We start from the raw sequence: 17,203 nt of genomic DNA on the forward strand, positions 1-17,203 counted from the left end.
TTATGTTCAATTTGTAACAATGAAATTGGGGGTCACCATAACATGAGGAACTGTATTAAAGGGTCGCGGCGTTAGGAAGGTTGAGAACCACTGTCCTAGAGTGTGTGAGACTCACCTGCTTCCGCATTACATCCGTAGCCTGCATAATGTAGCGAGGAGGCAGTCCGTGGCTTCTGGCCAAAATGATGGCCTGCTCCACTGTCACACTCAGGGTGCACCTGTGAGCAAAGGCAAGGGCAAGTCAAATCCCACCGGTTCCTGGTGAGCATTTCAAGACACTTGGGGTTACTAATGAAACTAGCAGAATACACCACCCCCAATATACTATCTTGGAGAGTTACTTACTTTCCCCTCGGCATCTCCCATGTATACATGGTGTATACATATTAATAAATTTTTGTTTATTTTTCTCTTGTTAATCTGTCCTTTATTACAGGGGTCTCAGCTAAGAACTCAGAAGGACAGAGGAAAGTTCAATTTTCCTCCCCTACACTAATTTCAAAATCAAAAGGCACCAGGCAAAATCAAGGCAACTAGACAATGAACCATTGATTTTTCTACAAAATACTTGTTCAAAATAGATGATAGAGCTACACTGTTGGGGGTCCAAAATTAAGTGTTTAAATTTCAAACAAACTCATAATGAACTATGTTTATTTGAAAGTTTGTACACAGGAAATTAAATAAGCAAAATTATAATAAGTTCTATTACCAGATATTATTCTTTACTGATATTTTACATAATTTAAAAATGACTTCCTAATATTTCCATTCATATTGATAATAGATTTATATTGATTTATGCCTAATATAGTAGAAAAATTAACAGTGAAATTAATATTCACTAAGTTCAGAATTGATTTTTTTAAAAGTATATTTCTTGGACTTAATTTAAAGACTGTAAAATTTTTCAAAGGAACCTTTAATTAATTATACAAGAATGCAGTACCCACAGTAGCCCCAAGAAAATTCATAATTCAGTCCCTGAATTTCCTTTCCTTTATGGTCTTTCACATTTTTCTCTCTAGCAGCTCTTAGAGCCTTTGTTTAAGTATTTGTTAATGTTTTCAGGAGCTGGTTTCTGAATTGTTTTTTCAGGGGTAATTTCTGTACACGTTTAATAAAAATGCTAATTACTTTCAGATGTTTTTCCTAAAATTTATTTTAGTGGGTGTGTTTTTACTTCACTTTTCAATTTATTCGTATTTTAATGGTATTTTCTCCATGTCTGCATTTACCCGTGTGGTTTGATTTTCACACGTCTTTTTCTAGATCGGTTTAGATTGTTTACAAAGCTGTCTGGGTTACCAGACAGCCCATAACCTTATTCTCCTTCTTCAGGTCTCCTCTACTTCAATTTTAAGTCCTTACTGATCCTAACATTTTAATCAATAATGCCCATTACACCAGCTGAATGAAGCTAAAAAAAAAAATTGGTATCTTTTTCTAATCACACTGAAATATCTGTATGAAATTTCTTTCACCAGCATATCCAAAAAACATGGCTTTCATCTATCCTTGCTCTTCATATTAACCATATATTCCAATTAGGCCCCCAAGCTTAATTTGCCATTGTTTAAAAGTAAGACAGTTTAAAAGAGACAACCAGGTCAATGTGGGAAATAATGCAAAAAATTGAGGTCTCCATGAAGGCTCAGAGTTTTCATCACAGCATCACAAGTCCATTTCCTAAACTAAGCTTATGAAAGAAAGCCTAGCTATAAGTCCACAACTTCACTGTGAATATGCCATTATTTGCCTCATAACTTTTTATCTTCTCTCAACTATCTCAATCTGAATGTCCAAAGGAAAAATTCAGCATTAGCAAGAAGCATTTTGATTCTGGCATTGTCTGAAAAATTCCAGGTCCCAAAGAGTGGTGCATGGTTTTCCAGTGGTGTATAAATGTATACGCAGTCAGGTTTTATGAGAGAACATTTGATTTTGTAGCTATTACTAGTGGCACTTATCTGCTAACCCTGGGCACGAGCGTGAAGGGAGCATCCCAAAGGCCAGGATCCTAAGCCAGTTCCGTTCAGTACTAGATTTCTTGTCTGACCCAACAGTTTCCTTTCTAGAATGATCTCTGTTGTAACATTAGACAGTAAATTAAAATATAAATAAATCTATATATTTTTACTCCAGCCTGGAAAATATGGACCTTCAATTTTTCAGCTCCTTTTAGATGCAATTCCACATAAAATTTTTATGTGGAAGTCACCAAAAAAAAAGGTCACAGAGTTGAAATTGTCCTTTGTAAAAAGGCAAATATAACTAGATATTGAAGACAGTTGTTTAATAATTTCAGTAATAATACATTTCAAGTAGTAGCTCTGCTGAGGGCATACTCCTGAGGAAGTGAAGTTGACAAGGCTGCAAAATTTTGCAGAAATCGTGACTTTCCCATAGAAAGAAGAAACAGAGGGTCAATATATGTGCTTATAATGAATAAATCTTGACATATTTAATGTTAGTAATAGATACCAAGTCACTATGATAAATGTGACTTGCAGCTAATTGGTCCAATTTAATTTGACTGTGGAAGTGTCACAAAGAAGTTCCTTTCCATCCATCCATCCATCCATCCATCCAACAATTATTTCTCGGTGTCTACTTCAAACCTACAAGCGACATTAGGTGCTATTGGAAGTGGATTTACCATCAAAATAAAAAAGGTTGAGTTTCAGGGTCCCTTACCTGTATGGATGCCTAGAAATCTGTTTATATAGTCATACACTTTTAAAAACTCGCAAAAGCTGTAATACTTTCAATAATAAAGACAAATTTAAAAAATAAAATAAATTAATTTTAAAAACTTGCAAAGGCAAAATGTTTTAGTTGCAAACGGTTACTACGGCTGCCTTTTAATATCCCGACTTCCCTCTGTCATGTTCTGTAGTGCTCAAATGGCCATGGTTATTTCTGGAACTAAACTAAATGAAGTAAATTAGGGGTGCATTTAGGTTAAGTTACTGGGACCTATGTATATGATTCATAGTCACTTCCATTTATAGTTAGGTTATTAAGGTATCCTGATGCAGGAATGGATTCCAGAGTATTCCTACTGCCACTGTACAAATTCACCCAATGTTGAAAAGGAGGTGCAGGACTCCAGGTGGTAATGCAATATGTTCATACCCTGGGGCATCCAGGACTGTAAGTATGTGTGTGGAGGAGGAGAAACAAGGTTGGAAATGCAGAGAGCCAGCAGGGTACTAATGTCATCTTCACTGCTCCTTGCTACTGACTCATACAGTACCTGTGCCTATATGAACTCATGTGGGCAACACATTATTTGGAAAATCTGAGGAACATTAGCTTTCAGAAATCCCAGTTTCTCAAATCCCATTGTATGTTAACTATTTTAATTAATTTATTATTTTTTGATCCTTACCCAAGGATATGTATTTTCAATATATATTTTGATTTCAGACAGAGGAAGGGAGTAGAAGAGAGAGATAGAAACATCAATGATGAGAGAAAAGCATTGATCAGCTGCCTCCCACATGTCCCTACTGGAGATTGAGCCTGAAACCTGGGCATGTGCCCTGACCAGGAATGGAACCTCAACCTCCTGGTTCATGGGTCAATGCTCAACTACTGAGCCACAACAGCTGGGCAAGGATATGTTTTTATTGATCTTTAGAGAGAAAGGAAGGGAGAGAGAGAGAGAGAGAGAGAGAGAGAAACATCAACTTGAAAGAGAAACATCAATCGGTTGCCTCTCATACTCACTCCAACCAGGAATCAAACCCACAACCTGGGTACATACCCTGCCAGACAACACTCCAATCAACTGAGCCACCCAGCCAAGGCTATTTTAAGTATTTTTAAAAGCTTTCTACTTTTTTATTTTAAAGAGAGGTTCATTAAAGTAACCCTGTGGTAAATTCTTTTATAAGATTCTGATGTTACAGGATTATGATAATTACATGGAGTAAATGACAAACTTCTACCAATATTCTTTTATAAATTGGGGTTTGGCTGAACTAGAGTCTTACTTGACATAATTAGGCATTTGCTAATATGAGGTTTTTCTTTCAGATGTCTGTCCCAACTGATCCTAGAAAATAGCTATCAATTTTATTTTATATATCAAACCACGGAGCTAAGGGTCAGGAAAAGCATGTGAACTGGTCTCTTATTTGCCATTTCTACTTCTAGATGCTAGGGGTTAAAAACTATCAACATCCGAACCTCCCTCTCAACCAAGCCTCACTGCAGAGACAAAGCCTGGCTTCCTAAGTTGGCTTAATTGGAAAATTGTGTAGCTCAGTCATTAATTAAGTTGAATCTGTCATACTGCATTTAGTTCACTTTGTAAGACTTCAAATCTAAAATCAAATTACATGGAAATCCTTTTTAAAAACATCAAACATGACATTTCTATACTAAATTAGACACAAGATTCTTGAAACCTAAGGACCTTCTACATATTTGGTCATCTGCCAGGATAACAGATAAAAACATCAGTTGTACTCTAATTACATTTTCAAACCTCCATGGATCTACTGGCTCATTTAATGTTGATTCAAATTGTACTGAACAATGAAGCCAATCTCCGAAGAGTTGAAATGTGTTAAATTGAACACTTGGGAAGATGCATCACCCCTTTTGGGCCACGAGGGTGACACAGTAACTTAACCTGACATGGGAAAGGAGAACAATGTAAGGTTTGTGGCTTTGAGTTCTGTTTCCTACAGTGGATTTATTTGCTAATTCTCAGCAAGGTCACAGTCAGAAATTCTGAGGTTTTGCTTGGTAGCTAATGATTATATTGCTATCTCTTGGGGTGATCCCAAATTTTCTTATTATTAGTGGAGGAGGGGCATTCAGATTCTAGTTATAAGCTAAATCATCTTCAATAAATCACCTGAAAACCTAATGTAATGAAGATTTCTGAATCTGCAGCCACAATAATTTTGAATAAATTAACATTATGTAAATGTTAAAGTGAAAACATATTTTTCAAAGTAATTAAAAATAAAAATGCAACCTTTAGCAAAGGATACTCTGTTTTTATTTCCCCCCTTTTTTTAGAAAAAAAATCATTATTCATATTTCACCAAGTCTCTAAGGGACCAGGTATTGTAATCACGGTCACACAGGGAGTTAAGTCACAGGATTCAAAACCATTTTCTGACTCAAAATCTAGGTCTCTTTCCATTATTGCAAAATTGTATCACGTAGATGACTGCATTTAGAGAATTCTAGCTCCCACATCCATAATTCAACAATCACAATCTTGGCTCAGCATTTATACTTTTAGATACGTTTTTAAAATTGATTTTCAAGAAAGAGGGAGAGGAACAGAGAGATAGAAACATCAACTGGCTCCCCCCGTCATGTTCCCTACTGGGGATTGAGCCTGCAACCTGATCATGTACCCTGACTGGGAATCGAACTGGTGACCTCTGGGCTCAACCACTGAGCCACACCAGTTGGGCAGCATTTATACTTTTTTTTTTTTTTAAATATATTTTATCGATTTTTTACAGAGAGGAAGGGAGAGGAATAGAGAGTTAGAAACATCGATGAAAGAGGAACATCGACCAGCTGCCTCTTGCACACCCCCTACTGGGGATGTGCCCGCAACCAAGGTACATGCCCTTGACCGGAATCGAACCCGGGACCTTTCAGTCTGCAGGCCGACGCTCTATCCACTGAGCCAAACCGGTTTCGGCAGCATTTATACTTTAAATTCGTTGTTTTGGGAAAGTTTAATTCAGTCGGCCCAAATCACTTCGCTATTAATGTAGACCTCATCATACTAAAATGAATGTGTTCGTGATCAAAAAGGAACTTAGATGTGAAGCATGTTAAATAAGTATAACGAGTGTAAGGCAATCAAGTAGTAAAAATAAATTGAAGGGAGACCGTGTACCTTCTCTATGACAGATTTGCATTTTTCGATATAAAATGCACTGTTCTGTGCAGAGTGTTCATTCCCGCAATGATCTCATTTATTCTGTCATCTAATTACTTTTCACCGCTGAGCACAGAGCGCCACTGTGAAAAGTCTATTGACAACTAGAATGAAACAGCTGACTGAAGAACCTAATTGCTTAATGTCGCAGGGTTATATGTCCCCTGCTCCCTTCTGTTACCTCACACTGAGGGAGAATGGTACACCTAGGGCTGATGCAGAATGTTAAGTACTGATCAGTCCTGGATTGGCTGCTATGCTTCTACACAGACAGAGTGTCCGTGACAGTAATATGGAAAGAACACTGCTGATCTATTGGTCTTTCCCACCTTGTTCACCCTTAGCAATGCATTTGTGACAAATGAAAAGCTTGAGAACACTGTCAACAGGTCCTCAGGGATTTCAAAAACCCAACCCCTGTGTCCTTGATCCCCTGTAACAGAGAAGACACTTGTCTTAATAAAACACTTAAGTATTATTATGTGAAAAACGGGCAAACAGACTATTTGTTTTCAATAACAAGGAATTCACTTATACACAGATAGAATAAAGTATTAAATATATATATACTCTCTCTTTAGGAAAATGTGACAGTCTAACAACAGCTAGTATCCATAAGCCAGCAATCACTCAAGCAAGTTTCCAGTATTATCTATAGAAATAAGTTCTGGTTCTGCTGGTGTGGCTAGTTGCACCAGGAGGCTGCGTTAAGATTCCCTGTCAAGGCAGAAGCCCGGGTTGCAGGCTCAATCCCCAGTAGAAGGTGTGTAGGAGGCAGCCGATCAATGTTTTTCTCATCAATGTTCCCATCTTTCTCTCCCTCTCCCTTCCTCTCCCTGAAATCAATACAAACATATTTTTTTTAAAAGAAAAAAAAATAAGCTCCGATGTCTTTTGATGCTTTCAACATTATTTTACTCCTGTCAGACTGCACTGATGAAATCTTCCCATGACGATACTGGGTTCCTAGGTTTCATGGTCTGCGAGCTGAAAGATGAGGGGTTAATGAGCATTTGAAAAAAAAAAAAAAACAGGCAGAGAGGGGCAGGGTGGAGAAGAACTGAGCAGAAGGCGGAAGTGAGCAGGAGAGCTGGAGTGAGATGCTGGTGGCACATGCAGAGCCATACTGAATACTCCACTTACTCCATATATTTTAAGGCAAAAAGCCATCGAGTGTAAGCGGCACATTTGCAGCATTGGCACAGGGAACTGGACATGACATTCTCATGAAAGATAATGGGACTTCGTACTGCAACTTTCAATGCATGCCCTGGAAGTTCTCCATGTGTATCTTTAAACCAAGGCTTACAAATGAACTGCCAGGCACAAGCTTTCCCCACCCCTCACTCTTTCTACTCAAGCACCTTACGTTGTGTTTTCCTCTGAAGTGGCTTCATGGCTGCGTTTAGCACAGAGGCAGCCACAGGCCTTTGAGGAATTGAGCACTTAAGGCACTTGAGGATGTATTTGCTGTGCTGAACACATATATGAATATGAAATATCGCGTGTGCAACTTAGTCACCAGGTTCGAATCTGCTTCTCCACATTTTAGATTTTTAGCCCAAACTCTACCTATGTTATTTCATTTGTTTGGGCGGATTTACCTGAATAGATTGGAAACCTATTGCAACTACCTGAACTTCCTTGACCTTACTCTCCACTTTGCTACCTGACTTGTGTCTTTACTCCTTACAGGTTCTTTGATGACACCAACACCTAAGGGGTGTCTGGTATGAGATTTCTGCTGTCTCCCCAGGTCTTTGACACTGGACCATAATGGTTTTCTCTTTGACCTGTTTAACCCAGACACCAAATAGAGCTTAATCTGCGTATCTTCAGACATTTCTGATGGATCCTCCTGTGTTTTATTCTGAGGCCCCCACTTGCTGGGCACAAAGAGCACTGGGAGGTGGAGAACCGGGGGCAGCATTACTCTGATGTGTTCCCACGATCTTTCCTCAACCCCGCGTGGGCAGCTGATTATTTTTGTCTCACTTTTGTGTCTTCTCCTGGGGTAGCCCTTCCTGCTCCTAATACCTGAATGTATTCATTCCCAGAAAGTTCTTAGTAATGTTTTAAACCCAGCTCACATGTATCCCTGTGAAGTCATCTCTGCCTGGTCTCCTTCTCCTCTCTCCCTCTACTAAGATCAGCCCCATTTCTGTTTTTCCATAGCCTCTGGGGGGGGGGGGGGGGGGATTCAATTATATCTAATTGCAGTATACATTGTGAAACAGTCATCATAGTCAAGCTAATTAATATATCCATCACCTCATATAGTACTACTTTCCTATTCTTCATGGTGTGTGTGTGTGTGTGTGTGTGTGTGTGTGTTGAAAACACTTAAGCAATGTCAGGTATACAGCACAGTACTGTTAACTATAGTCACATTGTTGTACATTAGAGCTCCAGAATTTATTCCTCTTGCATCACTGAAATGTTGTACCATTGACCAGTATCTCCCCATTTCCCCCCTCCAAGCCCCTGTTAATCACTATTCTGCCCTCTGTTTCTCTGAGTTTGGTGGAGTAATTAAGATTTATATGTAGTTATATTCTATTGTGAGTAGGACATATTTTGCTATTTTCCCAGAGCCCCATTATAGCATTTTATTTTTTCTGTTCTAAAGATTAGAGCACAATTTTATTTTATTTTTCATTTTGATTCATTAAGTATTTTGTTAGATATCAAACAAGTGAGAACAGTTGATTTAGTCATAATCTAATTATAACTGTTAAAAATAATTGAAACTACAGTTATATTTAATGACAATTTTAAATGTCAGCTCTGTCATTGTTATTCCTACCCTTATATAAAAGAAGTGTTTTAGACCAATGTTTTTCAGATTCATGATTACAGAGCACAATTTTAGAACTTCTTATTGGGAATGTACAGTATCTTGGGATCATGAGTAAGCAAAAATGTTTCTTCTGTTCTATTTAGCAGTCTTTCTGGAGATTTAAAATTCAAGCATTTCTACTAATCTTGTTACTGAATCTCTCAAATCATTTTCACACAGAAAGTAAAGGGATACATCTGAAATCTCCATTTGCTTACTGCAGGTTTTTTTTCTGTCCCACAGAATTTAACCTACATAGGGAAATCCCCAGAGTGAATCTCCACCTCTCACCTGCTGTTTCAACTGCAAGTGGAGAAAGATGCCGCTTCATCATCTGCCCCCTTAGGACTGATGACCCGCATCAGGCCGCCCCGAGTGCCCCACTTTTACAAGGTCCTGCATTTTTTAATCGGAGGCCTATTTTGTCAATTTGTCCTCCAATGTCATATGATGACAGAATAAAATATTGCTAAGAGAAAGTCCTTTAAAGTTCAAACAAAGGTGGTTTTCAAAATTGTTCATTGATAACTTATCTGAAAACATATATATTTTTTAAATTGCTTGTAGGAATCGAGAGTCACTACACTGTTGATCATCATTTGAAATATCAACTTTTTCATTAACCAAATTGGCAATACATAGTTTTCTTTATTGTCTTGTATTTTAACTCCTGGATTTCATTTTTCTAACAAATGCTTACAATCACACGTTAGGTCCTATGCTATGGTCACAGGATGGGTTATATAAACTTTTAGCTGGTAGGGAAGTGTTAGATAGGACAAGGGTCTCAAGGTCTGGGTGGTTCTTATTAAATGCTCTTCTTGCTAAGTGATAAAATGTACCACAGCATTTTGCAAATGCAGCTATAAACAGATGAGCTTGACAGCAACTCAACCTGGTAAGCCCACTGCGAAGAAGAAATCAACATATAACTAATCCAATAGTCCATATACCTTCCCCAAGGCAGAGTTTTGGATAGAAATCTTGTCTTCTTTACCTGTCACAATTAAAGAAACTATCTCGCCACAACCATGTCTAGTCCTTGAACAGAGCACCCCAAGTGGCCAACCCCTTGTGTTCAGTAACAGAAAGGGAAGAAGAATGACTGAGAATTCAATCACCATTTGTAATACTGTCAAATGTGAAAATATATCCCAATTTCCAAATAACAAAATAAGAAAGCATTTTAGAAATAGACCCCTTTGAAGTTAGAAACTCCATATATCTCTATCCCTAATCTCTATATCTATATCCCTGTAGTTCCTAAAACTTTATACATGTTAAAGTTAGCTTCTACAACATATTAAAGAAAAAGCAGTCTAACGCTGGAATACACAGATGATGGCCAGCTTGATGTTCATCATCATTACGTTGTTTTAATGATGAGAACAGGCTGGTGTCGCCACAGACTGTTTCTTTCCCACACTGATATGTGGTTTTAAACGGAAGATAGTGGTGATGCTGACTGGGGCTCGTGAGTCCCTGATGGGTGGACCCCCTCCTGGCGATGCTGTTCACAAGCCCGACTGGATGTCAGTAAAAAATGCAGGACCTTATTTCCTGGAAGAAATTCACCCCCTCAACAAAGCATGAAGATAAAAGGTAATTTACAAGTACAGAGCCTCCAAAGTTTTCATTCACGGACGTCATGGGCGAGTGAGAAACATAAGACTTGTGTTCAGATGACCCCTTTCCCTCAGGGCCAGCCCAGGGCTCTGACACCACCCAAACCCCATGGTTAATAGAACCAGAGAGTGTGGACAAAACCCTCTGGAGTAAGTCCTTAGAGGGGAAAAATAATTCCAGATTTCTTGCCCTCACTAGAAATTTCTCTGACACATCTTGTCAGGTAGCCTCTGGAAATGTCCACCCACTGGTTCCCATGGCGCAGGAAGCTGAAGCTGATGGGAGCGGGATGGAAAGGGAGTCTTTGGTTTTGGACACATTAGGACTCATGCCTTGGATTTTATAACATGTGCAGATACTGATTTTTATCAGTTAAAGAAAACCAGTTGGCTAGTAAGCAGGTGTGGGAACGAAGAACCAAAACAAAATGAAATACTGCGTTGAACGGAAGGCTGCTGCAGTATAAAATCGAAGGGGCACGGAGAAATCCCTGTGGCATGCTTCTGGATTGCCTGCAACAAATAACTGGCAGGAGGACAAAAGGGAACTTTAACAGCCACAGTGCTGCTTCCATACTCTAAAAATGTTCACTTTAGCAAAAAGTTAAAAACACTCACTTTGGCATAAGGTAAAGTTGCTGTAAGGCATGCATATGGACAATATGTAGCATAAATCTTGGTGGAAAAGGAAATTCAAAGATCTTCAAATGTTTGTACTTGTTAAACCAAAGGAGTGTAAATGAAAGCACTGCTGAAATGTCAGTGCCCATTTGGAAGAGAAGCATGATATGTACCCTCTTTATGCAAGGTAAAGGGGGGGCGGGCCCCACGACCACCTGGCCTGGTTGTGTTGTGCATGAGGACAGTCCTTCTGGAACCTGAACAATAACATATAAACCAGAGGTTTAGACGCCTGTAATTCTACCTGGAGGATATTTTTGTCTTCTTTTGGCTTAATGGGAAATAAAATTGAAATATGTTCAGCTACATAAAGAAAGATGCCTCTGATGTGCCAAGGATACAAAAGAAGAAATCACCAAAATAATACAGTAGTTGAGTAAACTGTGGTATAACCACTAGTTGGAATGTTATGTAACAAACAAAAGTGATAATGAGAAAGTGGATGCATACATTTTGGAGATACATATAGTTGCAAGGAACCTAAAGCAGATTGTTAAACTATATATACCAATAACATTGTGTTCAAATGTGTGTTGTTTGATATAAATTGCAAGAGATGACATAAAATAAAAATAAAGCATGTCAAGATGGGAAATTCTGGGAATTTTCTATTATTAAACTACCTTTTAATAACATGTTTATATTGATTAAGAGGCAAAACCTGATCTTAAAAAGAGACAGTCCTCTTCTTCCACTATTTGAAAGCAATGAAGAGACTGTGGGCAGGAAAGTTCATCAGTGGAATTGTAACTCATGCAAAGGACTACCCTGGGAAAGAGAATTTAATAAAAACAAAGCCAGGCTAAATGCTGTGAGTGGATTTTAATCATTCATCCTGAATTTTTGTCCAACTAATCTCACACTCGTTGTATGCAGCTCTGCCATCTAATTCAGAATGGCATTGAGACACCTAGACATTAATGCTAATTAAGTCTGCCTTTTCATACTGAGAAACCACATTCTTCTCTTTAATATGAAACATATGCAGTATAATGCAATCCTTTAAAACTATTTCAGAAAAGGAAATCTGACTATCTAACGTGGATATCATAGGGTTGACAATTTCTCATCTTGATTTTAAAAGTAAATGATAAAAGGTGTGTGGAATATTTATTCTCCCACTGTGAACTTCTCCCCTATGTTGGATCCATGTCTAATGGCAGTGCAGGTGCGGATCTTCCTGAGTTCCTCTCCAGCTGTCTGGATTATAACTAGTAAGGCAATTATTTTAGAACCAGTCTTATGTGGAATTTCTGTTTCCAACATAAATTAGTGCACATTTACCATCATGAAAAGTCTAAGCACAGCCTTCACTAAAAGATTAAAGATATTATTAAAGTCTCATTTTATTCTGCATCATGGAAAAACAAAACCATACCATTTTCAAATAGTTTTGACCTTCAATTCAGCATCTGTCATGGGGCATTTGTGCCCACACTTCAGTAAATGTCTCCAAAATGAGCTAACCAAAACTATATTTATTTTGAATTGTAGAAATGGAAAAGGTCAAACTACTTTAAAATCCCAATATTACTTGTGATTCACACACCTTTCAATGAATACAGCAATTGTAAAATAGTTGTGGGACACCAATCTTTTTCTCCTAAACAACATCAGTCAAATTCTCAATTGCTCATGGAATATCTGAGAATAATCTGGACAACTTGGTTATGGTTCTTAGATTAAATGACAAATTTAATTATATTAACTTTTAGTAAATTAATGTGGAGGTTGTCATAGTGTCTCCAGTCCTCAGATAACTATGATATTGCACTAGGATAAGAGAAGAACACAAATGCTCAAGGTGAGGACACTTGGCTGAGGCCACCATGCCATTCCTTGAACACACCAGGCACACTGCCACTTGAGCTCCCACATGGGCATAGCTGTTCCCTACCATGACCAAATGGCCTTTCCGGAGATATCTGCATAACTCACTCCAGTTCATACAGGCCTCTACTGAAATCACCTCTTCAGAAGGCACTACCTCTTCTTCCCGGCCCGTCAACTTTTACCCCTTTGACTTCTAATCTTTTTTTGCATTTATTTCACCTATCATATTACACATTTACCTGTTTACTTTACTACCTGTTTTTCCCAACACAATGAACAACACTATGTGAGAGTTTTTCAATGCTATATCCCCAGCCACTAAAACAGTGCTGGCACATAATTGGTGTTCAACACATATTTGTTGAGTGAATGAATAATGAGTGAATTAATAGGACCAGAATGAATGAACACAAGTTGATCATAAAGTAGAGATAATTTTTCTGCTATAAAAAATATGAACTAATTTTATATATTCAGTGGCAGACAACATTTTCAATTAATCTCTTAGTAAGCTTGCAATAGAGCACAAAGTACACAGCAATGAAAATAAAGAGGGAAATTCTGTATATTCTATCAACCAAAAAAATGTAATGTGCCTTTCAGAAAAATCAAGTCTTGCCATATTGCATAAGCCAAAACATGCTGTGTAGGACTTGAAAACTAGAATTCAGGCATACCAAGTCAAACAGAATTTCACACATGAGCACCTGCTGCCTTGAATCATCTTTCTCCCCTTTTCTACCTCTTCAATCTGATGCAACAAAACCCAGTTCAACCATGAGCTTCTCCATGGAAACTTCCCAGTTCTAACCATCGCAGAGATCTTATGTTTTATGGATAACTTTCCTGGGTCATTTACATTTTCTGTACACAAGTACTACAGATTTACTTGTGTTTGTGTTTTTTTTAATTGTTCTTACTAAATGTTATAGTATTATTATTATTATTAATTTTGTTATTTGTTATTATTTTCTGTTGTTTGTTGTTCATACTTTATGTCACCACTTTATTACACAGCCAATAGCACCAACTGCAGTCCATTGCATGAGTTAAGTACCAAGTGCATTTAAATAAATAATAACCACCATCCTCAAATCTAACTGGCCTAGAACTAAGAAGACAATGACAGATGACAGAAGGTTCTCTGCCCACTCCGATGACAATGAGAACTAAATTCTTCCCTATTTTCCCACCTACATGGTTTCGCTTCCTTGTGAAAATGGAAGGATGACAGAAGAGGAACGCATGCTTATAAAAAAGAACTTAACTTGTGGCTGTCCACTCACCTTCTGCATCTGATGTAGCTGTATCAATTCATACAGAGCACAGTTGCCGAAGACAAACCACTTGACTAGGACCCATCTGGGTGTCCCCTTATATGTTCAGACACAACATATTATCTGGGCTCTTGGACTACTATTTTGCCAGGAGCGGGAAGATGGTAGTAACCCCAAGGCTGCATCCACTCACAATAATTGTGTAATAGGGATCTAAAACACTAAACAGTGGAATGTCCACCGAATGCAATGAAAAGTGTCCTACCAAGCAAGTTCCTACAGTGAATAAGGTCAATGAATAACTTTGTACCTAAAGTATAAATATTATAATATAAATAAAAGGGCGAAAACATTCTGGGCTACAATGATAGAAATGTGGGACTGTATTCATTCGTGTGGATAGTCACAGAAAATTTAGGAACTAAAACCAGGAAATACTGTGTAAGAATTATCTAATTTCCGAAATCTTCTCCCAAATACATTTGTCCTTTGAATGCTGCCAGTTGTAATTTCCTGTCGCCAACGTGTAAACCGGAACTACCAAATGAAAGTGGGCACGGGGCAGCCCCCGGGGACGCTCACGTACCGGTGCACGCCGCTGTTGCACATGATGACGTGGCAGGCCCCCAGCCTGCTGCACAGCTCCGAGGACACGGACAGCAGCCCCACGCCCGAGGCGCTGCACGCTGTGTTCGCACAGGCCGCCGTGCGCTTGGACCTGATAAACGAGGCTACCAGGCGGTAGAGTTCATCCAGGGCATTGAGAGGCCTCAGGAGCTACAGAACAAAGGGATGAACATAAAGTTCAACAGGGTTAGTGGACATAAATCCTTCTATTGATTTTACTTATCATTAATTTATTGGGGTGATATTGGTTTAAAAAATTAAAAAGGTCTTAGGTATACAATATACATCATCTGTATATTGTACTGTGCATTCACTACCCCAAGTCAAGTCTCCTTCCATCATCATTTATCCTCCCATACCCTCTTCTACCTCCCCGCAGCCCCTCTTCCCTCTGGCAATCACCATACTGCTGTCTGTCCATGAGTCTTTCTTTTTTAAGAAATCCTTTTAGCTGGAATATAATTCAGAGCTATTATAACTTTTAATGAATAGTCCAAAATATTTTATTACGGAGTTAGCAAAATTGGAGACTGCAAAAACAACAGACAGCAGAAAAATTGAGGAAGGGAGCTATGTAAATGATAAAGCATAAATAAATGCTATCCTCTATTTGTACCTTATCAACATAGGCAGCCTTGGATGTGGAGTTGGGTGGTGAATTTGACTTGTCCAAATAAAATGCCCTGTAAGAATCCAAAGAATAAAGTATCATTCATTGTGAGAGAAATTAAAATGCACGAGTGTGCTCGGTACACAAGTCTACAGACAAATTATTCCCTCATCCTGAATCCGCAGCTGGGTACATAGCACTTTCGAAGCAACCCAGGGAAGTGTTCAGCCCAGGACAAAGTGTTATAAGGACAGAAGTGGAATGTCCATCAAGTGCCATGACAATAGTTTCATTTACCTGTTTGAGTCGATATCTACTATGAGCACATGATGGAGAGCAAGATCAAAGGAACTTAAGCTATTTTAAAGAGTTCTAGACTTTCCCCAGTATCCGAAGGAGATAAGAACTCTCTAAGAGGATTGCTGTTATGAGAAGAGGAAACAAGCTTGAATTGTGTGAGGTACAAAGAAATGCCATGCGGCTGGAGCTCGGTCAGAATGAATGAATGAGCAGCTTAGGAAGAGGCTGGAAGAGCAGGCTCTGTAGGGCCCTGTGGGCCCTGATGAAGACTTGGGTTTTAACCGGCCCCATTACCAGACGGCGGGCTGTTTTATAAACTTGATTGCTGTGCCTAAAAGGTCCTGTTCTGCAGATCTGAGTACCTTTTTTTTTCAGTTATACAGGCACACACTGAGGTGAATGCTATGAAAACCCTTGCATGCACCACCATGCTTTAACTATGTTAGCATTTTGCACTTTGCTTCTCCTTAAAAAGAAAAGAAACTTGACAGGTGCAGATAAGCTCTTTGTTGCTCACCCTTCTCCATTCCATCTGGTCCAAACTCTCCCTCACAAAGGGCAGCACCACCCGAAGCGGGCACTTACTACTTCCACACTTAAAGGTCACCCATATGGTTGGCCTAAATGGAGGCATCAAAGAATAGCTGTTTTTCTTTACTCCCTCCCCCCCCGCCCCCCGCTTTTAAATCCACACTTTCTTTCTAGGCTCACTTCCCCAAGAAGGTGATTGTTCAATAAATATTTTGGTCAGCATCTGTCAGTGGGTATGCTCTGACACAGAGTTCTAGGATTAGATCGACAGGACGTTTCCCCCTTAGTACTGCTTTGGTGTCTGCTCTCAAACTAGTTGTTTTTGTTTCGGGCCTAGTCTATTTTTTCTCTCATAAGTTAAGACTTTCTTTTTATCCTCAGTATTCTAAAGTTTGACCACGAAATATTTAGGCATTGATTTATTTTTATGTATCCAGACAGAATCTTAAAGTGCACTTTCAACTTGAAGAGTCTTATCTTCAATTTTAAAATAACCTCAGCTACTATCTTTTTACATAATCTCATGTTCTCTCTCTCCACACAGAGATACTCAGACTGTGCACACTTTTTTTTTTTAAAGATTTTATTTTGCAATTATTGCATTTTAGGTGATTTACTAAGTAATATCTTCCAAGTGAAAAAAGCAGTCAAGTATAGAGTTTAGCATTTCTGAGAATTTTATTTCCCTGATTATCTTTTCATTTCCAAGATTTCTGCCTAATCTTATTTCATTTCTACCACTAAGTGCACGAGAATGTAAACTCTCCATGTGGGGATGGGTTGGGTTTACTTTTGTTCATTGCTGCTTCTCTAGCACCTAAAACAGTGCGTGGAACATAGTGTGGACTTAATAAATGTAAATAAGTAACTGGGTGAAAAAGGTGAAGGGATTGCAAACACAAAAGAGTTCACAGACAATAGTATGGTGATTACCAGAGAGAAAAGGGGGTGGAG

At 38.6% G+C, this 17,203-nt stretch overlaps 1 protein-coding gene across 2 annotated transcripts in view; it reads right to left on the reverse strand.

Moving 5' to 3' along the window:
• PREX2 (phosphatidylinositol-3,4,5-trisphosphate dependent Rac exchange factor 2) overlaps positions 1-17,203 on the reverse strand; it is a 226,555-nt gene that overhangs the window by 11,221 nt on the left and 198,131 nt on the right. For both annotated transcript variants that reach the window (XM_070391971.1, XM_070391970.1), the window contains exons 36-38: positions 15,425-15,491; positions 14,768-14,958; positions 116-218 (exon numbers count right to left, since the gene is read on the reverse strand). In XM_070391971.1, coding sequence (XP_070248072.1) covers positions 116-218; positions 14,768-14,958; positions 15,425-15,491 — 361 coding nt within the window. The remainder of the gene's footprint in view (positions 1-115; positions 219-14,767; positions 14,959-15,424; positions 15,492-17,203) is intronic.

The sequence above is a fragment of the Myotis yumanensis genome, unplaced genomic scaffold (assembly GCF_028538775.1).
Source record: "Myotis yumanensis isolate MYYU_CA2020_CCGP unplaced genomic scaffold, mMyoYum1.0.hap1 SCAF_15, whole genome shotgun sequence".
NCBI classification, from domain to species: Eukaryota; Metazoa; Chordata; class Mammalia; order Chiroptera; family Vespertilionidae; genus Myotis; species Myotis yumanensis.